We start from the raw sequence: 26,374 nt of genomic DNA, 5'->3' as shown, positions 1-26,374 counted from the left end.
AGATCTCCTTGCAGAAATAGTAAGTTAAGAAGCATAAATTTCTAGATAAAACTGCTATATAAACTTATTGTCAGGCCAAATAAATTCAGTAAAAAGCTTGCTACCAGTTGTACACCCCCGTCCTAGTGCATATGGACAAAATAATATGGCATTGCATATTATCAAACATAAAATATTTATGCCACTATTAACCCAACTCCCCATTAAGAAATGTAGTAGGTTTATTGGTTGGCCATAGCCAGTTTGTTGTATTGTAAAACGTAATTTATTTTCCCACATCACAACTGTAACTGCAATTGCTCCAACCCAGTGGTCATTAATGGGTTGTCCAAATTATCAGGCATAAAAAATGATAAAATCCTCTCAAAAAAATAATCACCCACAGAGTAACATACATTACATGGTAACCTGTAAGCAGGCACGAGGTGTATGAACACCCGTGTTATATCAACTTTTCTTTTTCCAGCCATGCATGGATAAAGTAACCTGCATTCAATATATTTTTTAGGTTGATGAAAACCATACATTGGTTACTGGGTGGAAACAGCAGAGGATCGGTTGTTGTCCAGCTGGATCAGCAACAGGAAGCATCGTGTACCAAGGACAAGCATGTTGTGTCAACGTCACATATAACTCTACTCTCAAGTTTTGCTGCTTGACAAAAAAACTGTAAAAAATACATTTGATTTTAAAAAAAGGCATTTTTTCATATTTTTTCTCTAGTTATGTAGAAATATGCAATAAAATTTTTGTTTTATATTAAAAATACCATTAATATTTTTTTAAACAGTGTTCTGGATATAACCCCTGAAAACACGAGATTCTGCTATCCGATCAACCGAATTCCATATTGCCGAGTTCGTGACCTCGACCTTGAGGCGCATCGGCCACTAGATGTCTCCTGTACCTTCAATAAACAAAAGAACCCTCTCCAATGTGACTTTGTCTGTCCAGTTGGAAGCAAAATAAGTGGAGCCAAGAAAACGACTTGTTCATCCATTGGAACATGGACCCAACCTGCAAGTTGCTGTAAGTGTTTAGTTAAAGTGAAGTAATTCTATTCTGTTCCCACCAAGTACTTGAGTTTGAACTGTCTTTGTTTATATGTTTTTGTTTATGCGCATTAAACTAATCAATCCCAGTAAATGCTGTAGCGGGCATACCACTAGTTAAGTAATATTTAAACAAACCAGTCAAGCTACTTCACTACTTGGTCAGGTTGCCACGCGGAAATAGGCCTGCAGGCAAGGTTAAACCTTTTGTGACGTTTTAATGCACCTTAGTTGCGGGATGAAATTACATCCGACAAACGTTACAATTTAAATGAAATCTCAGTAATGTTATTTATTTCCTTAAGGTATTTCTCGTGGCTAACATTTGTTGCTTGACTTTTTTTTCGTAGCGAACATGTTTGTGTGCAATGTAGGACTACTGTCTACTGTTGTCAACAAAGTGGTACAATCGTTTTCAAACACTATTTATTTGTTATCCTGTTAGTTACCTTTATTTCATTTAATATTCTGTGTAGAATATAATAATCTCAAATTATTTACGAAGCTGTTTATTTATTCTAGTACATGTAATGATGTCATACTTTATCTAAGGGGTGGTTGATAATAGTTTATGCCAGGGGCAATGTACACGTAGTGTATGGATGTGGAGGCAGCTGCTATATTGATCTGTCATGATATCTGTACTTATTATTCCTATTCCCCTGAAGCTTGATTTTTAATATTAAGCTATTTGCATGGTTACTTATCTTTTCCTTTACATTCACCTGCAAAGTCTAAATATAAACAACAAAAACGGATTTTTTAACGAATTTTCATTTTTGGTAGTAATTTCTCTAACATTTAAACAAATTTTTTCTCTCTTGCCAGGTGAAGGATGTCCCACCACATTCACTCATGATATCTGGTTTATTGTGGACATCGACTCTGGTGTTGGAGTTGGAGCAATGAGTGATGTGAGGAAGTTTATCACGGGACTTGCTTCCTACCTTCCTATATCACAAGTAAGATGTTTTAACTCAATGCAGCTTATTTTTACCACGCTTGTCCGAAAAATGACAGTCGTTATAACAAGGATGTTTTGTTTCAAACAGCTCGTGTTAGCTTCAAGTTAGCAAGTAACTTATGTGTGTGATTGTTTTATTTCTGTATGACCTAAAATTCAGTATCCCATAAGTTACCACTGGGTTGAAACAATTGCTGTTAAGTGTCTTGCCCAAGGACACATACACCCACAATGGTAGCAGCCAGAAGCCTTATATCAGTAACCTCTGCCACTGCCTGGTTTAATTCACATATGTTTATTTGTCAACATGTTGTTGCTTTAATAACATCTGTTTTATTTATATCACCTATAAAACGAAAACTATTGTATAATGTTAGATATATCTACCACTAAATTTTAACATCTAAAATTACCCCTTTTTTCAGATGAATGTACGAGTTGCAGTGACTGCTTACAATCGTATTGTGTTCACTGATCAACAAACTTGGTACTTGGATGCCCATGACAGTTATGCAACACTTGATTTTGCCATATCCCGTCTTCCCAACGAAGGTAAAGCTTTTTTTTAAGTTGATGTATTGCACATCGTGCTATACTGCTATAGAACAGTGGTTAGAAAGAACCACCATTGTGTATCAGTGTGTAGGAAATACATATTCAATAAACTTTGTAGTTATTATTGGGCTGTTCATGTCAGTAATCCTACAAAAAAGCAAATAACAACCCAACAGTTGCATTCTTGTTAACTTATTAAGCAGGCACGAGGTCTATAAACCACATATAATGTGCAATGAAACACAAGTGTTATAAATTTGAGTTTATCTTATGCTTATGGCAATGTAAAATGCAGGCCAAAACTTACTAATGTTACCTATATTAAAACATAATAAAAGGCAGTTTAATTTATTTTGCCGCGATACATTCTATATTTTGTTACAGTGCAGAAGTTCTAGTTCTGGTAACTAAAATATTACAGCATAATTTGATTCAATGTTTCATAGTATACAGACCTATGCAATGTGCCTTTCTATTACCTAATCTTTATGTTTAATAACACTGCAGTTTGTGGTATGTGTAAAATATAGTAGAGTGGGGGAAGATGGGACACCTTTAACATCTAATATCTAAATAGCCTGACCGTGTTTTAAACAAATAACAACGGTTTGTGGAAGTCGTGAAGATACGGTTTTATAATTCATTAAAGGTGCTTTGTTTACTACTAAATGAAAAGAGAAAACTAAACGAAAAGGTGTTTCGTCTTTCCCCACCCTACTATATAATATTTTACATAATATATTTCATGTTTTTATAGGTTTAGGTAGAAACGCTGGTGCAGCAATGACTTGGGTGTCTAACAATGCATTCAAAGGAAGACTTGGTGACCGACCAACTGTAGAGAACCTTATAGTATTAATTGCAACAGGTAAATTTCTGAACCAAAATTACGGTTTATCATAGAAAATATAAGCTGTTATAATATGGGTAAAGTATTAAAACACGTTTTATTGTTTTATTATTATATATGAATGAAAGTACCAAGTATGTGGGGTGAATATTTTTTTGATTTCTTCTTTTATATATATATGGCTGATAATTTGATGATACAGCGACACAGACACATACGCCCACAATGGTAGCAGCGATGAGCCTCTAACCAATTACGTCTGCGGTAAAGGCAGGCGCGCTATCCACTTTGATCCGGCGCGGACAATAATTTTAACATTACCAACTCAAATGTGAATTTAACAATTAAGTTTTCGCTTTTACCACAAAAAGGTAATCCGGATGACTCGATCACAAACGCAGCTGCAGCGTTGCGTAATATTGGAAGATTAGCGGTTGTAGCCGTGGGCCCTGACGCTACTTCATCTGACTTTGCATCGGCTGTAACAGCACCGAGTTCTGAAAATTTCCTACGTGTTCCGGATTTTCTTGCGCTCGACAATAATGTTAAGTATGTGTATCAGCTTCTGTGTGGCAGAAACTGTATTACACAATAAGGACCTTGCTATATATGTGTCGGCTATGAGATTATAATGTATTGTGCGTGGTAGGAGATTAACTAACACTGCCTTCGAAGTCATTTATAACTTGCAACATGGTATTTTGGCCTATACACTTTGTGTATCGAATCGTCAACGATTTTTCTGCATATGTGGATTTTAATGATGTTTTTAACAATGTGTTGTAAAACTGCTATGTTGTTGCAAATATGTTCCAACTTTTAGAATTAAGGTTATACATGTAACGCTTTGCTTCTATATCCGTGCGCTATGCTGACAGTGTAAACTGTAAATGAAGGCTGTAATTAAAACTGTACCAAGGCCGCTACTTTCGTGTTTTTTTCAACAGATCTATGTTCATGTAATCATAAAATTCACGCAACACTTTAAATGCCCGCGGCAAAAATATTTTTCGAACGAATATAAAATAAAATGGTCCCAAAAATTATAAAATGTGCGACTAAAATAAAAGTTTCATAATGGCATAATGTGTGTCCGCAACAAACAAATATTACGTGACGAAGAAAGCATCTATCATAAACCAAATGATGTCCACGAAAAACAAAACAATCTACCAAAAAAGTATACAGTCCCGTAGGCGAAGATGGCACCTTTAGCACATAATATCCCAGTATCCTGGTCGTGTTTTAAACAATTAACAAAGGTCTATGGGAGTCGTGAGGTGATATAATACGGTTTTATAATTCTTTGAACGATGATTGTTTGCTACTAAATGGGTCGAGGAAACAGAATGAGAAAGATGTCCCATCTTCCCCACCCTCGATACTTTAATAAAAAAATGCTACAGTTTCTTTTCTAACCCACACCCCATGTGAACACAAGAATATTTATTAGGTATTTTTTCTTGTTTAATCATCTAATGTAGTAGATCGGGGGAGACGAGACACTTCAGCACATAATTCCTTATATTTCTTAACTCAAAATATGTGACGGTTTTTTGGGTGATACCACGAATTAGGAATTAGTACTAGCATACCTTTATTAGTTGATAACTCTATTGGTCAAAAAATATAATAAAACACACGAGTTATTTAGCGGTTCGCTTGACAGGTGTAATTTTTCGAAAACAGACGGGGTAAGTCGAGACAGTTATAAATTCTTGTTAATTCGGATTAATATATTTATTTATTCTACGTACTTATCATTTTGTGTTGTTTGCGTATATACATGATAAATTCATTTATAAATTCAAGGTCTTTGGAGTCCTTCATTTATTTACCCCGCCTTGCGAATTGCTGCATGCTAAATATTACTTTGTTATTAGGTTTAAATTTAATTTGAGTTGTTGTTAATTAATAAATGAATATGATACAAATTCCTAGTATCGTCATAAACTTCGACTTTGGGACTATAAACAATACTTGGATAAGGGTGTCATTTCCCCACACTACTACTCATTTAATTCATGAAAAACAAGGCCTGTGTAAGAGATAAATTACATTTGTAAAATTTTAACAAAAATACACATAACTGTGTGTGCGTGACGAACATAAAATGTCTTTAGTCGACAATAAGTAGTCGCAACAACGAACAAAATTCGTCTTGACATAAAATGTCCGCGGTCGACATTAAACATTTCTCAGAGAGTCGAGTCCGTAAATGGCACTGAACAAATAAATCTGTGCGACAAGCGACTGTAAAAGCGTAACATACTTGCAATTTATTACAGCTTGTAGTCGTTTAGTAAAGAGGGACATTAGTAATCGTATGTCAGTTCTTTGTTTATTGTGTCAGCATGTTTTCTAAAGTTGGATTATATTTTGCACGTTTTCCGGCGCCCGTGCCAATTAATAGCGCTGGCTTCACTTGGGCAGCTGTGGTAGCTTTTCAACATTCGAATAATTCTTGACTATTGTAACCTTTGATAGTTGTTCGCCGTGGCAAATCCAACCAACTTCTGACTCGAGAACATGACACTCTTCGTTTGGGAGGCATGGTTCCATGTCACACCATAAACCCGCTTGAAACACGTATTCTGCGGGAAAAAATAATACCGTTTGTATAAAATTAAATCAATATATATTCAACGTAAATGAAATAAACGTGAGCAAAGACAAAAACAAACAGCCAAATTACTTTGTAAAAAAAAGTGCCCCGAGTGAGGATCGAACTCACGACCTTGAGATTATGAGACTCACGCGCTGCCTACTGCGCCATCGAGGCGGGCGAGTGCGCTTAGCGAAACATGGTATACAACCCAGACGCTACTGTCAGCGTGTTATATTGACTAAAAGCAACTTGTTTTATATCTTGGTTTTATAATAACCGTTTAGCGTGCAACTGGAATAAATTCATGACCAAAAGACCAATAAAAGTTTTAAAAATGATAAAATATGCCGCATACCTGGAACACAGGCGGGATTTTCTCGGCTTGTACCAGCAACTTTGCCAATTTTGCAAGTGCATCTTACTCTCGTTTCAACACTTTGTTTATCAGCCTGGTTTGTAACCTTTTTTCTGATCGTTTCACAATCCTCAATTGCAGAGGTTGTTTCTGAGTACCACAAAATAATGATTTTTGTAATTTTTTTGACTTTTCGATTGGCAAAAATTGAACGGATATTGAAAGTAGAAAGCAGCGATTTTGTTGAAGGTAGCCTATATTTTGCACATTTTTTTTCTGGGCCTTGCTACTGTAATCGAAGAGACAAAATAAAAGCAATATCGTTATTTTAAATGTTTTAACACAACGCAGGCGTAATTCTTTAAAAGCGTCAGAGTTACGGAATATAACAACTTATCTAACTTTTTACCTGGCACAGTTTCCGCAGTAGTGGGAATGCTCCGCGGATTTGCTGTCTTCAGGCAGCTTAAAAGAAGGAGAATAACTACGAAATGCATCTTCGTAAATTTCGTCATTTTAGTTTCAGTTATTTTTGTAGAATGTGAACTCAACTTGTCTAATTGCTAAAGCACTATATCCTAAACGCAATGAATTTTTAAACAACTAGTCATGTCACGGTCAACACGAAACAGGAGTTTTGAAGTAAGTTAAGCAATTATTATCCCACAGAATGAATTCGACAAATTGATGCGAATTCCGTGGATTTCAATAATTCATAACTTATAATACACACCTACGTGTAACTTCGAGACAAAAATAACAGGTAAGAGCTGCTGCAACAACGACAAGACAAGTTTTATTTTTTATAACAAGGTCACGTGTTTGTTACTTTACTTACCTCTATCTAACATCAACTTTAAAACACCTGCAGACTTCGTACCTTTTTTACTCGATCTTGTATAAATGTTTTTTGTGACTGTTAATACGATATCACTTAGTCGATAAAGAACACAAACTGTACTCTCCTGCGCTGTAAGCTGTACAACTATTTAAACAGCGAGGGGCTGTATTGAAATACCCATGTACAGGTTCGATTGATTATTATGAATATTTCTTCTACGCTTTACTATCGATTGCAAGAAATTAAAATCTCGCTGATATCAATATTTCAACTTTTAATCAAGGCATGCCGATAAATTGGCGACCGTGTGCTGTTCTTGTGACGTAATGCTTTCGAATTTCAATCTAAACGAATCATCGAATATGACATCATATTGTAAAATCCATAAAAGAATAAGGTATGGCGACGCATATCAGCAGCTAATGGAAAACTAATAGATAAGTTTTATGGTGAATTATTCCTTTCAGCTTGTTCTGTACTTGTTCTTTATGTCTTAGTAAAAGTATTGGCAATTTTAGATCATATTACAACATCATGTTATCTATATAGTTTTAAAATGACAGATTGTCTACATCAAATCTAATTACTTCATGCGCTAAAATAATTGCTTGACACGGTTACATGAATTTTTCATACCACCTTTCAAACTTTTGTCTGCTGCAACTTTGTAACGGCGACAGAATTTTGTTTACGCTGCTGCTCGACTCGTTTCTTAGGCACAAGGTCAACGTTGCTATTGAAAATTTAGCCTACCAGTTGTGGATATCTTTCCATTGCGGTTAAAGCATTCCCCACGGAATGCGTTTTTGATGTTTGCCTCCATAAGTTGGAATTCATCCCTTCAAAGGGATTGCGTAATCAATTATTAAAATCTTGATCCGTGCTGCCATTAAAATCTTCCCCTTTAAGCTGCTAATACGGGCGCATACCAATCTACCGACATCGAGAGCTTTTAACTTGTAGCCGCGAGAAATAGGAGTGGAGGGCAATCGCGGCGATGGAGATTGTTTTATTTTACCTTCCTGCATCGATTAACTGCCATTTTAACTCCACCGACTAGCACCGTGTTTTAAATAAATTATAACTCCCTATTTAAGGTTTGGATTGGGCGTCATACGAACGTCAATCAATCAATTTTGATGGACAACCTTCTGCGCAAGCAATACAGCCTGGATTAATGCTAAAAATTCACATCAAAGCCGATCAATGCTTGTGATTATAAATCCAAAGCAACTTTTGTGGAAACCAAACTAAAACAGCAAAATAGAAATGTTCAGCAATCCTATATACTGTCAATTATAGTATTTTAATATGATATGCGTACACGTTTGTTTAATAATAATAAACAATGTATTATTAACATGATTGCAACTATTAACACAATGTGGTAATTGTATTTAACTCTGAAAAAAACAAAATTAAAAACGTATGTTATTAGATGTTTTTTTAAAACACAAACTTTTTGTCATTATTTCTTTATAAAAGCGGGAATGATTTTGGTCCAAAACTCAAACGTGTCTGGTTTTAAGTTTTTTCGCGCCCTGATCTCGTTAGAGGCTTCGAGAAAATACCCGTTCGCCTCGTCGTATGTCGGCCAATTGACAGGAACGTCGTGGCCTTTATTTGGGTCTCTGGAAAATATTTAAAAGTAGGGTAACTGGAAGGTAGTTTAAAGTAATTTGCAGGTTTTATTGTGGTTTGAATTTTTTTTATAAAGTATATAGCAAACAAATCGAACCTGGCCTGTATTAGCCAAACCATATATAACCCATACGTGTAAGTCAACAGGCGACCATTTAATCTAAGCCCATATTTTGTCGCTTACCCATATTTCGCGAAGTTTGTTATATACGCCATCCAGTGGAGGGAAAACGTCTTATCTTCCTCACTGAACTCGACTTCCGGTTTGAACTGATCCTTAGAGAAGAGGGGCAACCCAAATGTGTAGAGGATGTCATCAGCATGGTCACACTCACAATGATCCGGCTTGTTTTTAATTTCTGCTCCATATTGGTTGGTATGGTTATGCCGTGGTTGTTGTGTCATGTAATAAAGGAATGTTTTGCGCCCTGCCGCTGTAATGGAAACGAATCGATGATTAAACTTATAAGTAAAAAAATGGGGAGAAGAATCTATAATATTAATTTTTGGCCGAAGACAACTTATTTTAAATTTTGATTTGTAATACCCGTTCCGTGTGAAATAAGTATAAACTTAAAGCCAAAAGTCCAATAAAAACAAAATTTATACAATTTGCCACATACAGGAAAAGAGTTTAATATTAATACAATTTTATCTTTTCTAGAACAACTTTATCCATATAGTAGGTAGGGATGCACATTACAGAATTTCGAATCCATGAGATTCGAATCCTTTTGTATTCGAATCTAATTACGGGATTCGGTATTCTGTTTAATGACGTCATCACACGTCTTCTCATAAACTATATTAACAATTTTTGAAACTTAATAATTAAAAAAAAAAAAAAATTTGTGTTTGTGGGACTTTTGAGAGTAAACGTTTCGCAACGTCTTTTCATAGCCTGCTATACGTTTCATGACGCAAAAATTACCCAATAGTACAGTTTTTGATCATTTTTCAGCTCATGATCCAAAAAGGCTACTATAAAGGAGTCTATAAACTGACTTATGTGGGTAATATTATTTCTCCTATAAATATAAAAAGATTCGAAATTCTAGATTCGGAATTCTAGATTCGAAATAAAGTATTCTAGGATATCATAGAATACCTAATTATTCTGTAATGTGCATCCCTAATAGTAGGGTGGGGAAGATAGGACACCTTTATCACATAATATCTAAATATCCTGATCGTGTTTTAAACAATTAACAGCGGTCTATTGGAGTCGTGAAATACGGTTTTATAATGCTTTGAATTGCCTTTACTACTAAATGGTACGAGAAAATAGAATGAACAGGCGTCCCATCTCCACCCACCCTAGATGTACCCTAATATATACTATATATAAAAATATTTACACCACCACTCACCAGCATGTGCGTTACATTGCATTATACTAGGCACAATGAACCACAAGTCCCTCATGAGTGCGCCATACATTTTCATCCATTTTTCCTTATCGTTGTCCAAACCGGTGGCATATTTTTGTAAAACTATAGACACGGCTTCTTCCATCTTATTTGCCTGTGGATTCCAAAACACAGTGTATATTCATTTAATATTATCAGGATTTCAGAAGGCGGTTAATTGTGATGATACACACTGCACCGGAAGTGTTTTATTTTTTCAGTTAAGTTGATTCCAAATATGTTATAAACGCCTGTCGTGAGTATCAATTTTAATATTATATTTTTTGTTACAAGTTTTCCTAAAACCTCTTACCGGGGTTTCCATAGCTTGCAGACTGTCTTGAATAAATTGAAGCGTTTTTTCTTCGGTTGCATCGTTATCAGTTACAATCGCGACTAATATCCCATCACCTTCAGAATTGTTGCATCCTACCATATAAGGAACTGGTGCGGTGCCCTTAGCCTTCCATATGTTCAGCGGATCATCCGTAATGAACTTATTATCCACACACGAGTAAAATATATGAAAGAGTCCCTGTATAAAATAAAATGAGCTTATCTGTATAAGATAAAAATGTATAAAACCAAAACGTATAAAATCAACACGTATAAAATAAGATATAACATGAGCATGGCTAGTGTAAGCAGCACGTCTTTGTTAATTATATTATAGTAGGGCGAGGGAAGACGTGACACCGTTAGCAGTATAATATACAAATATCTTGATCGTGTTTTAAACAATTAAAAAAAGTCTATGGGAGTCGTGAGTATACGGCTTTATAATTCTTTCAATATTCTTTGTTACGACTAAATCGAACGCGAGAATAAAATAAAAAGGTGTCCCATCTTCCGCCAGCCTACTAGATGTCGATACCTTCTCTGTTTGTATTTTCCACTGCGCTTCAAGCAGTTGTTGCATCGGAACTTGCTTCAGCTTCTCAACGATTACCTCAGGTTTAGTTTCTTTTATGTTTAAGAATTCCAACAACGATTGAAGCGCATCTTTTGAACTACGTGATAGCAGCACTGTATATATTTGACGCAAACAATATTAAGCAAATGCTACAAACAGCGTAAGAAGGAACATTTTTAGCGAGCCGTGTGGATCGAAAACAATCAAATAAATTGGTTGTGTTTTTAAACATATAACGCATTCTATGAGAGTCGTGACGATCGAAAAATAGGTCCCAGTAAATACAGGTTTAACAAGTCCCGTTTTACCCTATGTCCCGTTTTGCCCCACTCTACTAAATTTAATATGTGTAGGCATAAAGGCTAACCTGGAAAGTGAGCAGTTCCACTGTGCGAGATGGCGCGATGAAAGAGACCCTTTGACATTGGAGATACAACATGTAGACCGACGGAAAAAGCCCCGGCACTTTCTCCAAATATTGTGACGTTCGAGGGGTCGCCACCGAAACCTTTCACGTTGTCGCGTGTCCACCTTTTCGTCGAAATATTAATAAAGCACTGGTTGATGCTGTCACTTATCTATCTTCGCCCACAGGAACTGCAGCAGTTATAACATGGTATTGTTTACCCTGCGGCCATTTACGAGTTTTTTTCAATTTGCCTACATGGCTAAGTAACTGTCGTTATACATTGGGCCCAAAGATACACATGCCCGCACTGGTAGCAGTATTAAAATTTACACCACATGTTCTCTGGTTAAAAAACAAGCGCATTAAACTCGGTGCCACTACGGCGAAATGTTTTACAAATTTCTTTAATTGTTATAGTAGGGCGGGGGAAGATGGGACACCTTTAGCACATGGTATCCGAATATCCTGATTGTGTTTTAAACAAACCCTATAAGAGTTGTGAGAATAGGGTTTTATAATTCTTTGGATGTTCTTTGTTTACTACCATATGGGAGAGAAAATAGAATGAAAATGTGTCCCATCTTTCCCCACTATATAAACTATCGAATACAACTGTGTGGTATACTTGGGTAATAAGCAAACTCAGGTGTATAGCATCGAACATTACCCAAATACAAATCGACATACTTAAGTGCCGCTACTTGATCCAGCATCCCGATGTTTCCCGGCCATTTAGTATCAGCACCCAGCGTCAAAAACCCACAAATATTCACACGGTATGTTGGAACAACAACCACGACATCGTATAATGCACATAAGCAATGCGCGTGGTAAATATTCCCAAACCCGTTCTGCAGCCCACCGCCATATATCCAAACCATCACCTGCAAAACAATAACACAGGTCTGTTTAAAGCAATGCCATGTGTATGTTCTCCTTTGGCAGTAAATGATTTACAAAATGTGTAAATGGTTACTCAAACAACCTTTGGCCACAATAAATGTTGCACAGCAGCATATAAGTATAGACATGGAAGTTTATAGGCGTTTGTATATTTTGATCCTACCGGTAAAGAAGAAGAGTCTGATGTCGAAGGAGTATAGACATCCAAATAAAGACAATCTTCACTCCTTTCAAACCCAGTTTCCAACGCATCCACGTGCGCCATTAAATACGGTAGAAGCTTTGCATTCGCCCTTGCATCTTGCATTGGTATTGGACCACTTTTTGTAGTTTCTTTCACACCATCCCAAGAATCGGGTCTGTTATGGAACCAACGTTAAAAAACTTTGCTAATACGTAGATAAATATGCGTTAACTCAATTTTGACGCTCGTGAGAGTGCTTTTAAAGTGGCATATATGACTTACTTTTGTGGAGGTTCAAATCTCAATGCCCCAACAGGTGGTTTAGCAAAAGGAACACCTGCGAATTTATAAACTTCCTTTGAACCACTGACCCCAAGACTTTTCAGTACTTTTCCCCGTACCTTTCCATATGCGGTTGTTACAGTAGGACACTCCGTCATTTTAAAACAAGTTCTACCTTAGCCTATGCTTATAAAAGAAGCGTTTCTAAGATATAGTGGGGTGGGGGAAGATGGGACACCTTATCATTCTATTTCTCGCCGCATTTGGTAGTAAACAAAGAAAATTTAAATAATTATCAAACCGTATCCTCACGACTTCCATAGACCGTTGTTAATTGTTTAAAACACAATCGGGAAATTTGGATATTATGTGCTAAAGATGTCCCATCTCCCCCCACACTACTATATTTTGCATGAAATGTACAAGCGATACCCGCAACGGTTTAAACAAATACTTTTGACGTAATAGGCTACTCTACTTGATGTTGGTTAATTGCAACTTACTTGATCCTCGCGTGGATGGAAAACGATAATCGTTTTCCGGTCACGGGTATTTATATACAGCTCGTGTCAGCTAACGCGTTACCAACAATACCGAGTATGGTACTTTGTGGGTTCTTCATGTTACAACTAGACTCCGTTAAGATAAATTCACTTATTTCCTATGATTAGCTAGGTCACTGTTTGCTGGTTTCAAAACGAACATCACCGATGGAGTCTTTGGCTGTGCTTAATCATTAATGGCACAATAAAGTTGTTCAACCAGAACAGGAACTCTCAAACGCGCCACTGCAGGTAGTTATATAACAAATCCTTCTTATTTCCAACTTAGCCTAACTGTAATATAACACTTTGCTCTTATGCCCACTTAGCTTAACCGTTATATAACAAATTCCTATTGCCAACTTAGCCTAACCGTAATATAACACTTTGCTTTTATGCCCACTCAGCTTAACCGTTCCGCTCTATTTCCTGCAACTTAGGCTGCTTAAAGTAAACAGATGTATCATTTGTTTACACTAGAAGAATTTAATCAGATAAAGTTTAGCGCTGACAATTTAATACCAGTTTATATACAATAACATTCAAAAAATTATAAAACCGTATCGTCACGGCTTCACTAGACCATTGTTAATTGTTTAAAACACGATATTTGGAAATGACATGCTAAAGGTGTTCCATCTTACCCCAAGTACTAGGTTCAGTTGTAGGTTTTAATATGCGACGCATGTAAGTTAAACAATCAAAAGAGCACAATTACATATCTTCACATTTTATATCACTTGTCTGATTTATTATATTTTTCGAACATTTTCATAACTTCTGAAGTTCCAAAGAAGCTCTCCAGGACCTTTACCGCCGCAATTTTGGTTGAACTTGCCAGTTTAAGATGCTCTTTACGCAGCCACGCTACCATTGTCTCCAACTTAAAATCCACACCAACGATCAGTGCATGCTCAAACTTATCCTTAGGCCCAGCTGTGAATGCCCCATTCAGTGTTTTGAAGTTTAACCGATTATTCTGAGATATCTAAATAAACGGCTGTTAACATGTGTGTAAACATCATAAGATAAATACGAATTTTGTTTTATTTACCACTTACAAATACGAAGAAAGTAAATATTTAAAAACATAAACAGATTAAAATAAATAGTATTGCAAGTCAAAAAAATAAAAATTCTAACCCTTTTATCAGTAAGATCAACAAATCCACACATTCCCCATTCATGGTTATCAAACTTCAGGTATATTGTGTTAAGGCATATAGCTTTTATATCCTCTCCCTGCAGGTGAAGACCCAACTCCTAAAGATTGTTTTCAACATTAGTGTGAACTCACTTTGAAAAACCCTTAGAAGAGTATATGGATACAACTAATGTGTCAACTGAAGAAAAATATTAAAAAAGGTTTTATAACATAGTAATTATGTATTGTCGACAAAACAAATGATATACTTATGTTAGCGCCTAACGGTAACTTACTTCAGAAAGTCCACGAGCTGCTGTGTTGATAAGCGAAACAGTTGCAAATTTCTCTGTTTTTTGAATATAATCCACAACTGAGCAACTTTCAACTGCACCACAAGTGTAATCACCTGGACTTGCCATCCCTTTGTGCATATGTATGTACAATATTAAAACAATACTTAAATATGTAAACACTTGAACACTTAGTACACACTTAATATGTAAACACTTGAAATGATTTATATTACAAAGAAGAAAAGAAATCTTAATATCAATTTACCTTTTTTCTGTGATCTTTGAGAAAAAACAAATTTTCTTGTTCCATCATCTTCACATGTGAGCACTGCAACATGCAGACCAAAAGACGTGCTATAATGTGGATGAACATCACTCTTCCTGGAAACGATCTTGTTTTTCTTTTCCTCATCAAAATCGCGCCAAATGTCACGCATTGCCCGGTGGTGAACATAATTTGATTCAACAAATCTGGTAAAAGGTAACAAATTTAATAAAGAAAATTATGTTGCTGGTAAAAAATCAATGTTTACTGAATATACCAATAATTCTATTACCTTAAACATTGTTTAAACGGAATGTTCTATTCTCCAATGGGTACTGCCCCTAAGATGTTGGGAGGCATGAGTGGCCTATCACCCCAACACCTAAGGTGCCATTATATAGATCTCAGTGAATTATGAGGCTTGCCGATTTCCTAACAAGGCAAGCGACAAGAGACCTATTACCTCAAATCCATTCTCTGTTTTTCATCATCACCAGGACGACTTGGTGTGATTGACCGCAGAGCAATTGTTTTGTTGTTGTCAATGATCTTTGCTTGAGCTTGTTTCTTATACTTTTGTATATTTTCCAGATACGTGTTTTCCAGTTTTTCATCTCTTAACCCGGATACGTCGTTCATTCTACAATTTAATTAAGTAATGCACTGCTGTTAAAATCTAATCACACAATGAATTTTAAAAACAGTTTTTGAATAAGAGATAAAACTGCTTCAAAAATATAAACAAACTAAGTTGACATAACCTACACATTATCTTTCGGATCGAATGTTACATCTACAACACATTCCAGGTCAACAGGTTGGTATGTTGGAAACTTCACTTCATTTTCATGTTCCTTATAAAAATATTTTACTTGTTCAGATTATAATTTACCAAATCTAGGAAAAAGTAGACAGTTTACTTTACATTATAATTTGCATAAACTTACTTCTGCTACAACAGAATCTGCAACAAATATGTTTGTTTGAGTGAGAAAGCCACAGGAAAAAAATTCTCCCTTGATTTCCTTCATTTTGAAAGGATTTTCTTTGGAGAAATATTTTGTAACGATTTTTTCAAAGCTTGTTCCGTTTTTACAACTGACGGAGATTATCTCTTCCAATTCTCCCCCAACACTTTTTGAAACTTCCTCATCCCCAATGATAATCTTGTCTTGTTTTACTTTTACTTCTAAACCATCTTGTTTCCTCTGACCTAAAAAATAACTTTTGTTTTTAACTAATATAATTTTATACTAATTTATAAATGTATGATAAATATGCATGACTCTTTAGAGACAAAAATGCAAACTTGCATTCTAAATTAACCACAAAACAACTTTGTAATATTTTATAAAAACTTATTGAAAGCAACAGTTAGACTGATGACAACACAATCCAAATGCTGGAAGAAGATTTTTCTATGGACTAAAAAGTAATGGATTGTTTCCAAATAGCTGTTTGCATTTTTGTTACTTTGTTACAAACACTTGTGTCACTAAAGAGCATTATGTATAAGTTGCCAAAATAAGTGAATTCTTTAAAACTAATAACATTGTTTTGTACTTGTTAAATCAGAAGTGTTGACTTTGTTCCAAGGCCTTTTACCAGTTCTGACAAAAAGAACAATCAGTCCAAAACAAAAGACATCTTGCTCAAGCAATCCATCAAAGTTTTCTGCAACACCTTTCTTTTTGTATCTGACATGACCCTCCTAAACCAAATACAAGAATAATTACTGCAATTGCTACAGTTAAACTCCAACACGAACTGGGTGAATGATTGTAAATATTGTTACTTGGTTTGTAATAACAACTTTTCATGTAAATAAAGTGATAAAGGTTTTAATAATTCAACTTCTTCGTTTTGTTAATCTTGGTACCTTGACTGCAACAATTTAAATTAAAAACAATCTAAAATACCGATTTGTCTGCGGTGTATTCATCTTTGCGACAAGCAAGACCAAAATCACAAAGTTTTATTCTTGGGTTTACGGTAGACCGATCAACCTAAAGTAACAAATTATTGATAGTTGTTTGTGGTGTACCAATATTTTAATTGTTGCTTTAACATAAATATATTGGTAATACTTTAACAATGCTAAGATATACAACACTTCTTATTGATTACTTTATGTTAATTATTTTTTGGAAGTTAATAACTAAGTTTGAAATATCTAAAATTCTTACTCAATATATTTTATATTATTTAAAGAAAACTTGTGTAGTACCAAAATATTGTCTGGTTTGAGATCTCCATGAGTCATTGGGCGCGAATGAAGGTAGTTCATTACATTGGCAAGTTGTTTGCTGATTCCCCATGCCATGAATGCAGACAACCCTTCTCCATCATCTGATGAATAATTCTTTGTAAACAGATACAAGTTTTCCTGTAAAAGAGTTTAAATCAATACCTTAACCCTTTAATTAAAGTTTTCTTCCGGTAACCAACTTATAGACGTTAACATTTGAGGATGCTACCACTAAAGAAGGAAAATTCTTCAATCCAGTTACTAATGGGTTGAATAAGTGTTAACGTTTCATACACCTCGTGCCAGCCTACAAGTTACCAAGTATGTTACTTTGTGGGTGATTGTTTCTTTGTTTATTTTAGTTTTTTTTATGTGTGGCTGATAATTTGGAAAACCCATTATTCATCACTGGGTTTGAGCAATTGCCGGCAAGTAGTTGTCTTGCCCAAAGACACATACGCCCACAATGGTAGGAGTGAAGAACCTTGAACCGATTACCTCTGGGTTGGAGGCAGGCGTGCTCACCAACTGTGCTACGGCGCATGTTTAGACCATACAAATAATTATAAAAAAATACAAACAACCTCAAAGTTGCATACTTGATAACTGGTAAATGGCGTGTATAAATGCCACATAAAGGAGTAGATAAATATTTGCGTTCATTGACGTATCATTATTCATTACATATGTACCTTGATATATTCCAACACAATGAAGCGTTTGGATTGATACATTCCACAACCACGAAACCCAATGATGTTATCATGTCTGAGGACCCTGCAAAAATTAGAATAATTTTGAATAAAACAAAATGTAAGATTTCTTTACTCTGCTAATAGAAATTAAATTTACTATACTTTTACATGTAAATACACTTACTTTAAGTAGTTAAGTTCTTTGTCTCTATTGTTTTCATCCTTGGTATCATTCATAACCTTTACAGCCACAGATGTTCCTTTATAGTTTGATTTATAAACTACCCCAAAGCTTCCTCCACCCAATTTAACATTCTTTTTAGAGCCAAGGCCAAATTCTTCAGGAAGAATTTCAGACTTTTCTGAACAATGATATAGCAGTGATATTATAACTACCTTAGCTATTGAAAAGTAAAGCAAAATAGAATTAAAATTCTAATTTTACCAGCATTGATAAGGTTTTCCAGATCTCTCCGAAAGCTTTCCATTTTATAACATATGTTGTTTAATGCATGAAATCGAACAGATTCACCCTGTTCACTCCTTATTGATTCAGTTTCTTCTCTTAACATATTTAAGATATCAGTTGATGATCTTTGCAGTGGTTCCAGCATTTTTGACTTTCGTGCTTATTTACAGGAGTTTAAAATGCATATAAATTCTATGAATGTCAATTAGTAAATCTAAACATGAAAAGTTACATTATATAAAACATATATTTTAAGCAACTAAAAGCAATTAAACATAAAATGACAACTACAAATATGAATGACACAAACACAGAACTTATAAACAGCAAACCTGAAACCGTATTATTGTAAACTTAAACTTAAAAGTATAAATAGCATCATAACAAAATAATATATAAAAAGAATAATATTAACAACAAACAATGGAAATATATTTGTAAAACGAGATACAATAATAATTATTAATAATTACATTTTATTTACATCTAACTGTGTAAATGGATCCAAAATTCAAAGTGAATAAAAACATAAAAGCTTTAAAATCAAATTAAAATGCTTGTATAATGATACATAAATGTACTGTCCACATAGCATTAGTGGATTAATAAACAAATACAATAGCCTATTGTTTCAACAAAGTACAAACTAAGCTGCATTTATAACGTTGGCTCTATTTCATTCCAATAAACCCAACTTGATTTCCAAACTGAGGTCCATCACGACGAAACGAAAACAACTTTCGATCAGGATCACATTTCGTGCAAGTAGCAAGAGCAGATCCATCAGATGTTCCATCATCTATATTAGATTTTGGAATACCTTCTTTAACTAGCAAGATAGAAGCAGCCAACCTTAAATTAAGAAAGGGCTTTGGGTGATTTTCTTTCCACACAACACAAGCTTTGTCGATAGATAGAAACTGATTTGAACCTTCAATGCCAAATTCACAGCAACACACACCAAGTGAAGGACCAACTGTAACTAACAAATCTTTGGGTTTCGTTCCACCAGCTTTTTTTTTTTTTTTACCAGCTTTTGCCAGTCGGATCCGATTTTCGTTAACCACTTCCTTGCAGTCTTTCTTACGTGAAGAAAAACACATATTGAGTGAAGCATGGTCAGAAAAAGTTGACAACCCTCCATACCGGAGTGAATATCCATGATAAAACTGTGATGGGACCAAACTTGATTGTAAAAACTTTATTTCATCTGAAGTTTTTAGCTGGGAGAGATAGTTTACAATATGGTCTTGAATATTGGTTTCTTTCCCCAGTTGGACAATATCCCATTCAAGATAAGAACAAGATTTTACTTTTATCTGATAGATTGATGTGAAAAGCACATAAGCAATATCCCTACATTGATCGAACAGATTGGGTGGTACCAGCAGCATACCTGATGAACACTTTGGCTTGTCAATAGCTGCTTTTAAAGAATAGATTGAATGAACCAATGATTCATCATTACATTCATTAGACTGGCACCAGTATTTCAGAATATGAACATCGCAGTTGAAATGTTTGATGAGTAAATTAGATTGAACATCGCCGTGAAAGTAAGTCAGAAAAAATCCTGGCTTGGTCTCTGGAAAGTCCTCACTCCATTTTACTTGGAAATCACAGAAAACAGCTTCCAAATCTCCCATGTCAAACTTACCCAGAACAGCAATGACATTGTTATTCATGGTTTATATGTTCAGTTAAAAATCTTATTTATTTAGATTTACAAGAAAATAAAGGTAAAAAGTAAATAAATACTCAAACACATTGTTTCTGGAAATTCAGCAAATATACTGTAATAAGAATGCAAGGTTAAATTATGTGGTAAAGCAGATGTCAAGTATATATTAACCTACTCCCTGAACTAATATAAAAATGAACTAGTATAACTACAAAAATAAATCAATTACCTATAATCATGTGGTAGGGTAACTGAAGGTATAACACAGGTGTTTTATTTTACACATCTCATGCCCGCTTGAGAGATACTAAGTACGGAAAACTAGTTGTTACTTGTTATGTTACTAGTTTTGCAATATGATTATAATGTATCTTATGTTAGTGTATGAGCAAGTCAACCTGTGTTCATTATAAACAAACTTGGTTCGATAATTTTGATAATAACAGAATCTTCTTCTCATTCATCTTTAAATTTTGACTTGGTTTAAAATTCTTCTTTCACAAATACCCAGCACAGGAATGTTACAAATATCACATTTACCTTAACATTAAATCCCTCACATACCTCTGTAATTATAAAAGTACAAGTTAATAATCAGACACCAATGTTATAAAAAAGCTGTTATTAAAAATATTCAAATGATCACATTTTGGAAAAACACACGAATTTACAAAATTGTTCACGTTTTGATAAACTACAACAAATTAAAGCAATATATATGTTTATAATATTGGGTTTAAAATACACAAACACAGTTAAGTAATAAAATAGGGAATGAAATTAACCAAGAAGCAAGAAAATGGACAGGTAAGCTCATTTTACAAAAAAAAAATTTGTTCACACGGACTACTGCGCAATAAACAAATGGTAATATATATAACACAAACTGAAGGTGTAAATGAAAAATAGCATATTTACAATTTAGGAAATGTTTAAAAGCAACAACAATAATAGATGGACTTTAACAAGAAGAATAATTTTTGCATTCTAAATTGATGGCACAATTTTATTTCGGAACGTCCACTTTTTTTTTAATTTTGTTATTATGTTGTTTTTTTATAACCCTTAAACACAGCATTAAATTGAAGATCACGACAAACATATTTTGCTTTCACACCATCAAATTCATGCATGCGAATTCTATCTTCAACAAGTGTAACAAGGTTTGGAAAGGTTTCATTTTCTTTCCCTTCTTGTACTGGCAACAAAACTAACTTAGCATCGTATTCATTTCCATTACATGCGGTATCTGGTTTACCCTAACAAAACAATTTAAAACATATGATCTTATTTTTTTTACAAAAACAAACATAAAATTGAAAAACACTTTTTAGAATGCTCATTGAAACAAGAATTTACAAAAATACCTAAGTTACTAAGATTGTTTATATATTGTTTAAGTACAATAAATCAATTCAGGGTAATTTCTCCAATCAAAAAAAAAATTAAAATACAGTATTAAAAAAAAAAATTAAAATACAGTATAGTCGATGGAATAAATTTGCTAATTTATAAAAATCAAGTTAAAATAACAATATTACAACACTATATTTCTTAAACAACATTGTTTAATGAATATGCAAGCTAAGTTAACAAATTTGAAACAAAATTGAATTAATTTTACCTCAATCATGTAATGTCTGATTGTTGTTTCAGTTACTTTGATTGAAAAAACAAATCCCCCTTAAAATATATTTTAAAGTTTATAATTCAATAAATTAAAGTCATTCAATAGAATTTTTAAATTGCTCTTTCTCTACATACTTTACCTCACTGTAGATGATGAAAGATGTTCACAATAAAACTCTATATCATGAAAAACTTTTAGAATGATAAAAATGAATCCAGTTTTGGAATATAAAATCATACTTTTGTAATGCACATTGTTTACTTTTTAGAATGTTATACCTTTGGATGCTTCCTTATCACTAAACCGAATAAGATAGGTTCCTGGATCGCAAACAGATGAACCAAGCCTTCTTTCAGCTTCCTCCTTCTCCATTTCACCAGCAAACCAACTTAAGTGTTTATTTTGCCAATTAGTCCAAAAAGCTTTTAAACAAAAAGACCTGTATTTTTTTTTCACCTGTATATTTAGTTTACCTGTATTTTTTTCCCTCAACTCTACGTATGGAATTCTCCACCAGTTGTCCAATCTAAGAAATAAAATTACGCATGAAAAATCCACAGTTGTTGAACTGGCCTCTTAACTATAGAGGATAAGGTTCTGGGGTCTATACTAACACCGTTGTGTGCCTTTAAAAAATAGCAAATATGGCACAGTGTAACAAAACATAATATAAAACTTACTTGCTGCAATAAATAACAAGAACCATTGAGAGATTTAGTGGAACTAAATCTTGTTGTTAAGCTTAAGAAAGATTTTCTTGATACAAGGTCTTCGGGGTCTTCATTACCATCTTTAAAAGATACACAATGTATATTTATATAAATCACAACAGATACATACAAATTTATCTGCACCTCCTCGTTCTGATTTCAACAGTCTAGAAATTGTCTTTGCTTCTTTTCCTTTTTCATTCATTCCAAAATCATTTGAAAACTTTAGAAGTATGCTGTTTAAGGGTTTTTCATCCTAGAATACATATTTATGAATTCAACTTCCAGATATTGTTTTTTTAAATTTAATAAAATATTAGCAAATGTAAATAAAATGATGGTAAGGTATATATTGGATACATCTGTTGGAGTTGGTATTAGAAATAACAACTACCTTTTTATCAATTGGTTCAACATACTACTACTTGCAGTCTCAGGATGACCCTTTCGAAGAGAAACATTCAAATCAAAAGTTATACAGCAGTAAGGCAAAAGCAATCATATACAAAATGTTTGAATACTGGGAAGGGGGGGGTAAACAGTAACATATTTAGGTTGGGCTTGGTAAAAGTTTTAATTCATTTTCACTTAATTTTATTGTATTGTTTGCTATTTATATATTTAAATTATAGGTTTTACCAAAATTCTGTAATGGTAAATGCTGTGGGATGGTGATCCTTCAGCAGGCTTCTTTTTAACTACCCCTTTAACTGAGAATGCGAAACCACCTAAAAGGAAAAGGGTCAGTAAACAAATAGCAGTACAAAAGATGGTACATAATTTATCTGTTGTGTAACACCTGTGAAGTTACTGAACAGAGGGGGATTTTCTCTGTAAGCTTCATGGAAAGATTTTTAGAAACTGGACACAGGCAGTAAGCTTATATCACTCATAAGCTGGTTTTCACAGGCACGTAGTGTGGTGACCATTTTATCTGTACAAGTTTTATTCTTCGTCATGATGTTTGCGCAGATGCATAGCAAATACAAGTTTGATTCTTTATCAAAATTAATGTTGAAACCAACCTTGAGCAGCATAACCTTCACTAAACCGAACAAGGTATGTTCCATCTGGTTTGAATTCAAGTCGTTTTTCTGCTTCATCCATTGTCATTTCTCCACCAAACCAACTATCGGAAAACAATGTAAACTGAGCCACAAAACAACAGCATTTGCATATAATACAGAATAAAACCCAGGTTCTACCAACCTAAGAGTTTCTCCATCATAGTTCACAATGGAATTGCTTAAATTTTGAACCTAATAAAAACAATACACAAAATAGTTTAAATTTCAAAATAGAAAATGTAAAAGTTGAATAACCTGTTGTACAAGGTAACATGAATCTTTACGTGGTTGAGTTGAACCAAACCTTGCTGTTAAAAGCATGAAAGATCTTTCACTAATCTTTTTTCTTTTTCTGTCCTCTGATCTTTCCCTGACATCTTGATCTGAAATAAACAATAGTTGCAAATGCATGATACAAAATGTCAAAAAAAGTTAATAAGTGCTTAAATGGTATAAGTTAATTGTTAATTCTTGTAAGTGTGGAATATAGTATTTCTTAGAAATTAAAAATTCTAGAATCTTGTTAGTAAAGTAGTACTAACCACAACCCAGAGGCCTAGAAGTATCTCCACTTAACAACCCATATATGAGCGTTTTTGTTTTTTCATTTACTAAGCATTGTCGCGACAATGTTGTGCAAATGTCACCCCAACACTTGTATCTCTGTAAAAATATTCGTTATGTCTTTTTGCCTAAAGCATATCTTTTGAATGAAATAATAAATTTTATTTGTATATTTATTTATATTGTATGGCTGATAATTCTGACAAATTAGTGACCACTGGTTTAAGGCAATTGTCATGAATGTTCTGCCCAAGGACATGATTCTCGTGCTTATACAAGTACACTAATGGGTTGTTCAATTTGTAAACCATAAAGACAAACATTTATTTACAAAGTTGCACATATGGTTTAACTCGTAAGGGGTCTTTCCCTGTATTGCTATATCACATGAAGTTCAGAAGCAAACTTAGTCAGTTCCGAGTCACAACGGTGGTATGTAAAACAGTCTGGGTGTTGGGTAATGAACAAAGTCTGACATATAGTAGGGTGGGGAAGATGAGACGCTTTTCATTTTACTTTCTCGTCCCATTCGGTGGTAAACAAAGAATATTCAAAGAATTATCACGATCAGGATATTTGGTTATTATGTGCTAAAGGTGTCCCAACTTACCCCTCCTAATATATAAGGCTTTCTTATTTCGCTACATTCGCCCACACATACTGACTAAACACCCACATATTATAGCCTACTGGTTTTCATCTATATATTGTATTGTGCTATTGAAATTATCCAACTCCTTGACACATAAATACATTACTTTTTTTGGTTTAATAAGAAGCATTAAAATTTGGTAAAATTTAAATAGTAGGTCTTATTTCTTTATTACCTGATCTCCAGGTATTGCATTCCAAAAATCAGCATCACATTGATTGTAAAACTTAACTGTAAGAGTGTCATTGTCCATGGTTATGCTAATAATAAATTAATTTCAATAAAAATTATAGGTTTTTTATAGTCTAAACACACTTATATGTAATAAAGTTATCCACATTACTATATACTTAAATGTTAAACAAAATAATCTCTTTAAAATATAGTATATGGAAATGCAGTTACATTTAACCTGAAGAAACTAGAACTGCCAATTTGCCTTGATCTTCTGCTTTATATTTCGCTGAGTGAGTGAAATAACGATAAGAGGAAGTTAACATACTTCCTACCACCTAGCGGTCCTAGTATAGCATATGTATGTAAATTAACAGATGGGAGTTTCCCAAAATACAGGGAAATCCCCGTGTTTACCGCGCAGTACATTCTTTTCAAACAGCAAACAGGTGTTATTCTGCATTCACTTTAACAAACAAGTGTTATTCTGCATTCACAGATTGGCACAACCAACCATTACCTACATTTAATCATATTGTTGGTTTAATGTCACACGTCATTATTGCTACTACGCCCACACTGGTAGGCGTATTGGGCCTCTAACCCATATTTCACAAAAAAAGGATATAATATAACGCTATAAACAATGTAGTTTTATTTGTTTGTATTTTGCATGGATACAGGGTTGCTAAAACAAGTCCGGACAGTAGAAATAATGCCCTTTGCATCATATGATGCTTCCTGTAGGTTACAATGAACTGTCATCAATTAATGGTGAACTACTTACTCTATAACCATGTTGGAAAATACATTATAAATATTTCGAAGCATCGAGACCACAGCTTTATTTAAATACACATTCATATGAAGACGAATAATATTTATTTAATTAAATGCCATACAACACACATTAAAACGTCAACTATGATTTAAGTTAAACTACTTTATAGTAACCAATACAAACGTCATTTATATATGGCTTAAAAATTGCACAGACAATTTGTAAAGCATATATATACAGATAGTGATAGAAAGTAAAATTAGCACTCCTTTTTAAAAAGACTGCAATCTACAATTTGCTGGCTGCAGATTGGTCCATGATCCAATGCAAAACACCATTCTTTGGTTGCACACGAGCAGCAGGAAGAAGAGGTTTTCCATCGGAATGAGAAGCAAAAATTTCCTAGATAAGACATATAGAATTTAAATATATAACCTAAATTAGCCATGAGGTGTATAGGGTAATGCAGACGGCAAACAAGTTTTCACCA

At 34.1% G+C, this 26,374-nt stretch overlaps 6 protein-coding genes and 1 non-coding gene across 7 annotated transcripts; 1 reads left to right on the top strand and 6 right to left on the bottom strand.

Annotated features, from left to right (window-relative positions):
• The first annotated feature begins 473 nt into the window (after positions 1-473).
• LOC100185687 (collagen alpha-1(XII) chain) lies at positions 474-4,347 on the top strand. Its single transcript, XM_009859258.3, has 6 exons — positions 474-669; positions 791-1,029; positions 1,881-2,014; positions 2,442-2,568; positions 3,329-3,439; positions 3,793-4,347. The coding sequence occupies exons 3-6, from the start codon at positions 1,958-1,960 to the stop codon at positions 4,014-4,016; spliced, it is 519 nt and encodes a 172-aa protein (XP_009857560.1). The 5' UTR covers positions 474-669; positions 791-1,029; positions 1,881-1,957; the 3' UTR covers positions 4,017-4,347.
• Positions 4,348-5,527: 1,180 nt separating this feature from the next.
• On the bottom strand, positions 5,528-6,958 carry LOC101242035 (protein FAM19A3-like). The gene is made up of 3 exons (XM_004225719.3): positions 6,794-6,958; positions 6,385-6,534; positions 5,528-6,015 (listed from the first exon to the last, which is right to left on the bottom strand). The coding sequence occupies exons 1-3, from the start codon at positions 6,897-6,899 to the stop codon at positions 5,843-5,845; spliced, it is 429 nt and encodes a 142-aa protein (XP_004225767.1). The 5' UTR covers positions 6,900-6,958; the 3' UTR covers positions 5,528-5,842.
• Positions 6,131-6,203, bottom strand: trnam-cau. The gene has a single exon. It is a non-coding gene; the product is annotated as a tRNA-Met (tRNA).
• Positions 6,959-8,512: 1,554 nt separating the features above from the next.
• On the bottom strand, positions 8,513-13,193 carry LOC100177811 (liver carboxylesterase 4). Its single transcript, XM_002121787.2, has 9 exons — positions 12,967-13,193; positions 12,664-12,859; positions 12,285-12,481; positions 11,556-11,719; positions 11,150-11,301; positions 10,589-10,810; positions 10,237-10,390; positions 9,051-9,300; positions 8,513-8,856 (listed from the first exon to the last, which is right to left on the bottom strand). Exons 1-9 carry the CDS (start codon positions 13,122-13,124, stop codon positions 8,694-8,696), a joined length of 1,656 nt encoding a protein of 551 aa, XP_002121823.1. The 5' UTR covers positions 13,125-13,193; the 3' UTR covers positions 8,513-8,693.
• A 781-nt stretch (positions 13,194-13,974) lies between these two features.
• LOC100180167 (casein kinase I homolog HRR25-like) lies at positions 13,975-18,840 on the bottom strand. The gene is made up of 13 exons (XM_002125376.5): positions 18,602-18,840; positions 18,341-18,518; positions 18,154-18,238; positions 17,441-17,599; positions 17,133-17,219; positions 16,777-16,924; positions 16,161-16,426; positions 15,979-16,067; positions 15,677-15,853; positions 15,214-15,419; positions 14,949-15,076; positions 14,652-14,771; positions 13,975-14,496 (listed from the first exon to the last, which is right to left on the bottom strand). Exons 1-13 carry the CDS (start codon positions 18,768-18,770, stop codon positions 14,245-14,247), a joined length of 2,064 nt encoding a protein of 687 aa, XP_002125412.3. The 5' UTR covers positions 18,771-18,840; the 3' UTR covers positions 13,975-14,244.
• A 4-nt stretch (positions 18,841-18,844) lies between these two features.
• LOC104265446 (laccase domain-containing protein 1-like) lies at positions 18,845-20,868 on the bottom strand. Its single transcript, XM_009859476.3, has one exon. The coding sequence runs from the start codon at positions 20,308-20,310 to the stop codon at positions 19,297-19,299; it is 1,014 nt and encodes a 337-aa protein (XP_009857778.1). The 5' UTR covers positions 20,311-20,868; the 3' UTR covers positions 18,845-19,296.
• A 10-nt stretch (positions 20,869-20,878) lies between these two features.
• On the bottom strand, positions 20,879-25,455 carry LOC100182506. The gene is made up of 13 exons (XM_026840846.1): positions 25,342-25,455; positions 25,105-25,189; positions 24,256-24,376; positions 23,969-24,096; positions 23,856-23,905; positions 23,672-23,775; positions 23,286-23,374; positions 22,791-22,902; positions 22,617-22,726; positions 22,410-22,462; positions 22,215-22,324; positions 21,931-21,989; positions 20,879-21,565 (listed from the first exon to the last, which is right to left on the bottom strand). Exons 2-13 carry the CDS (start codon positions 25,180-25,182, stop codon positions 21,350-21,352), a joined length of 1,230 nt encoding a protein of 409 aa, XP_026696647.1. The 5' UTR covers positions 25,183-25,189; positions 25,342-25,455; the 3' UTR covers positions 20,879-21,349.
• Between the last annotated feature and the right edge of the window lie 919 nt (positions 25,456-26,374).

Source organism: Ciona intestinalis, chromosome 2 (assembly GCF_000224145.3).
Source record: "Ciona intestinalis chromosome 2, KH, whole genome shotgun sequence".
NCBI lineage: Eukaryota > Metazoa > Chordata > Ascidiacea > Phlebobranchia > Cionidae > Ciona > Ciona intestinalis.
This window is presented reverse-complemented; position numbering and strand designations above follow the sequence as displayed.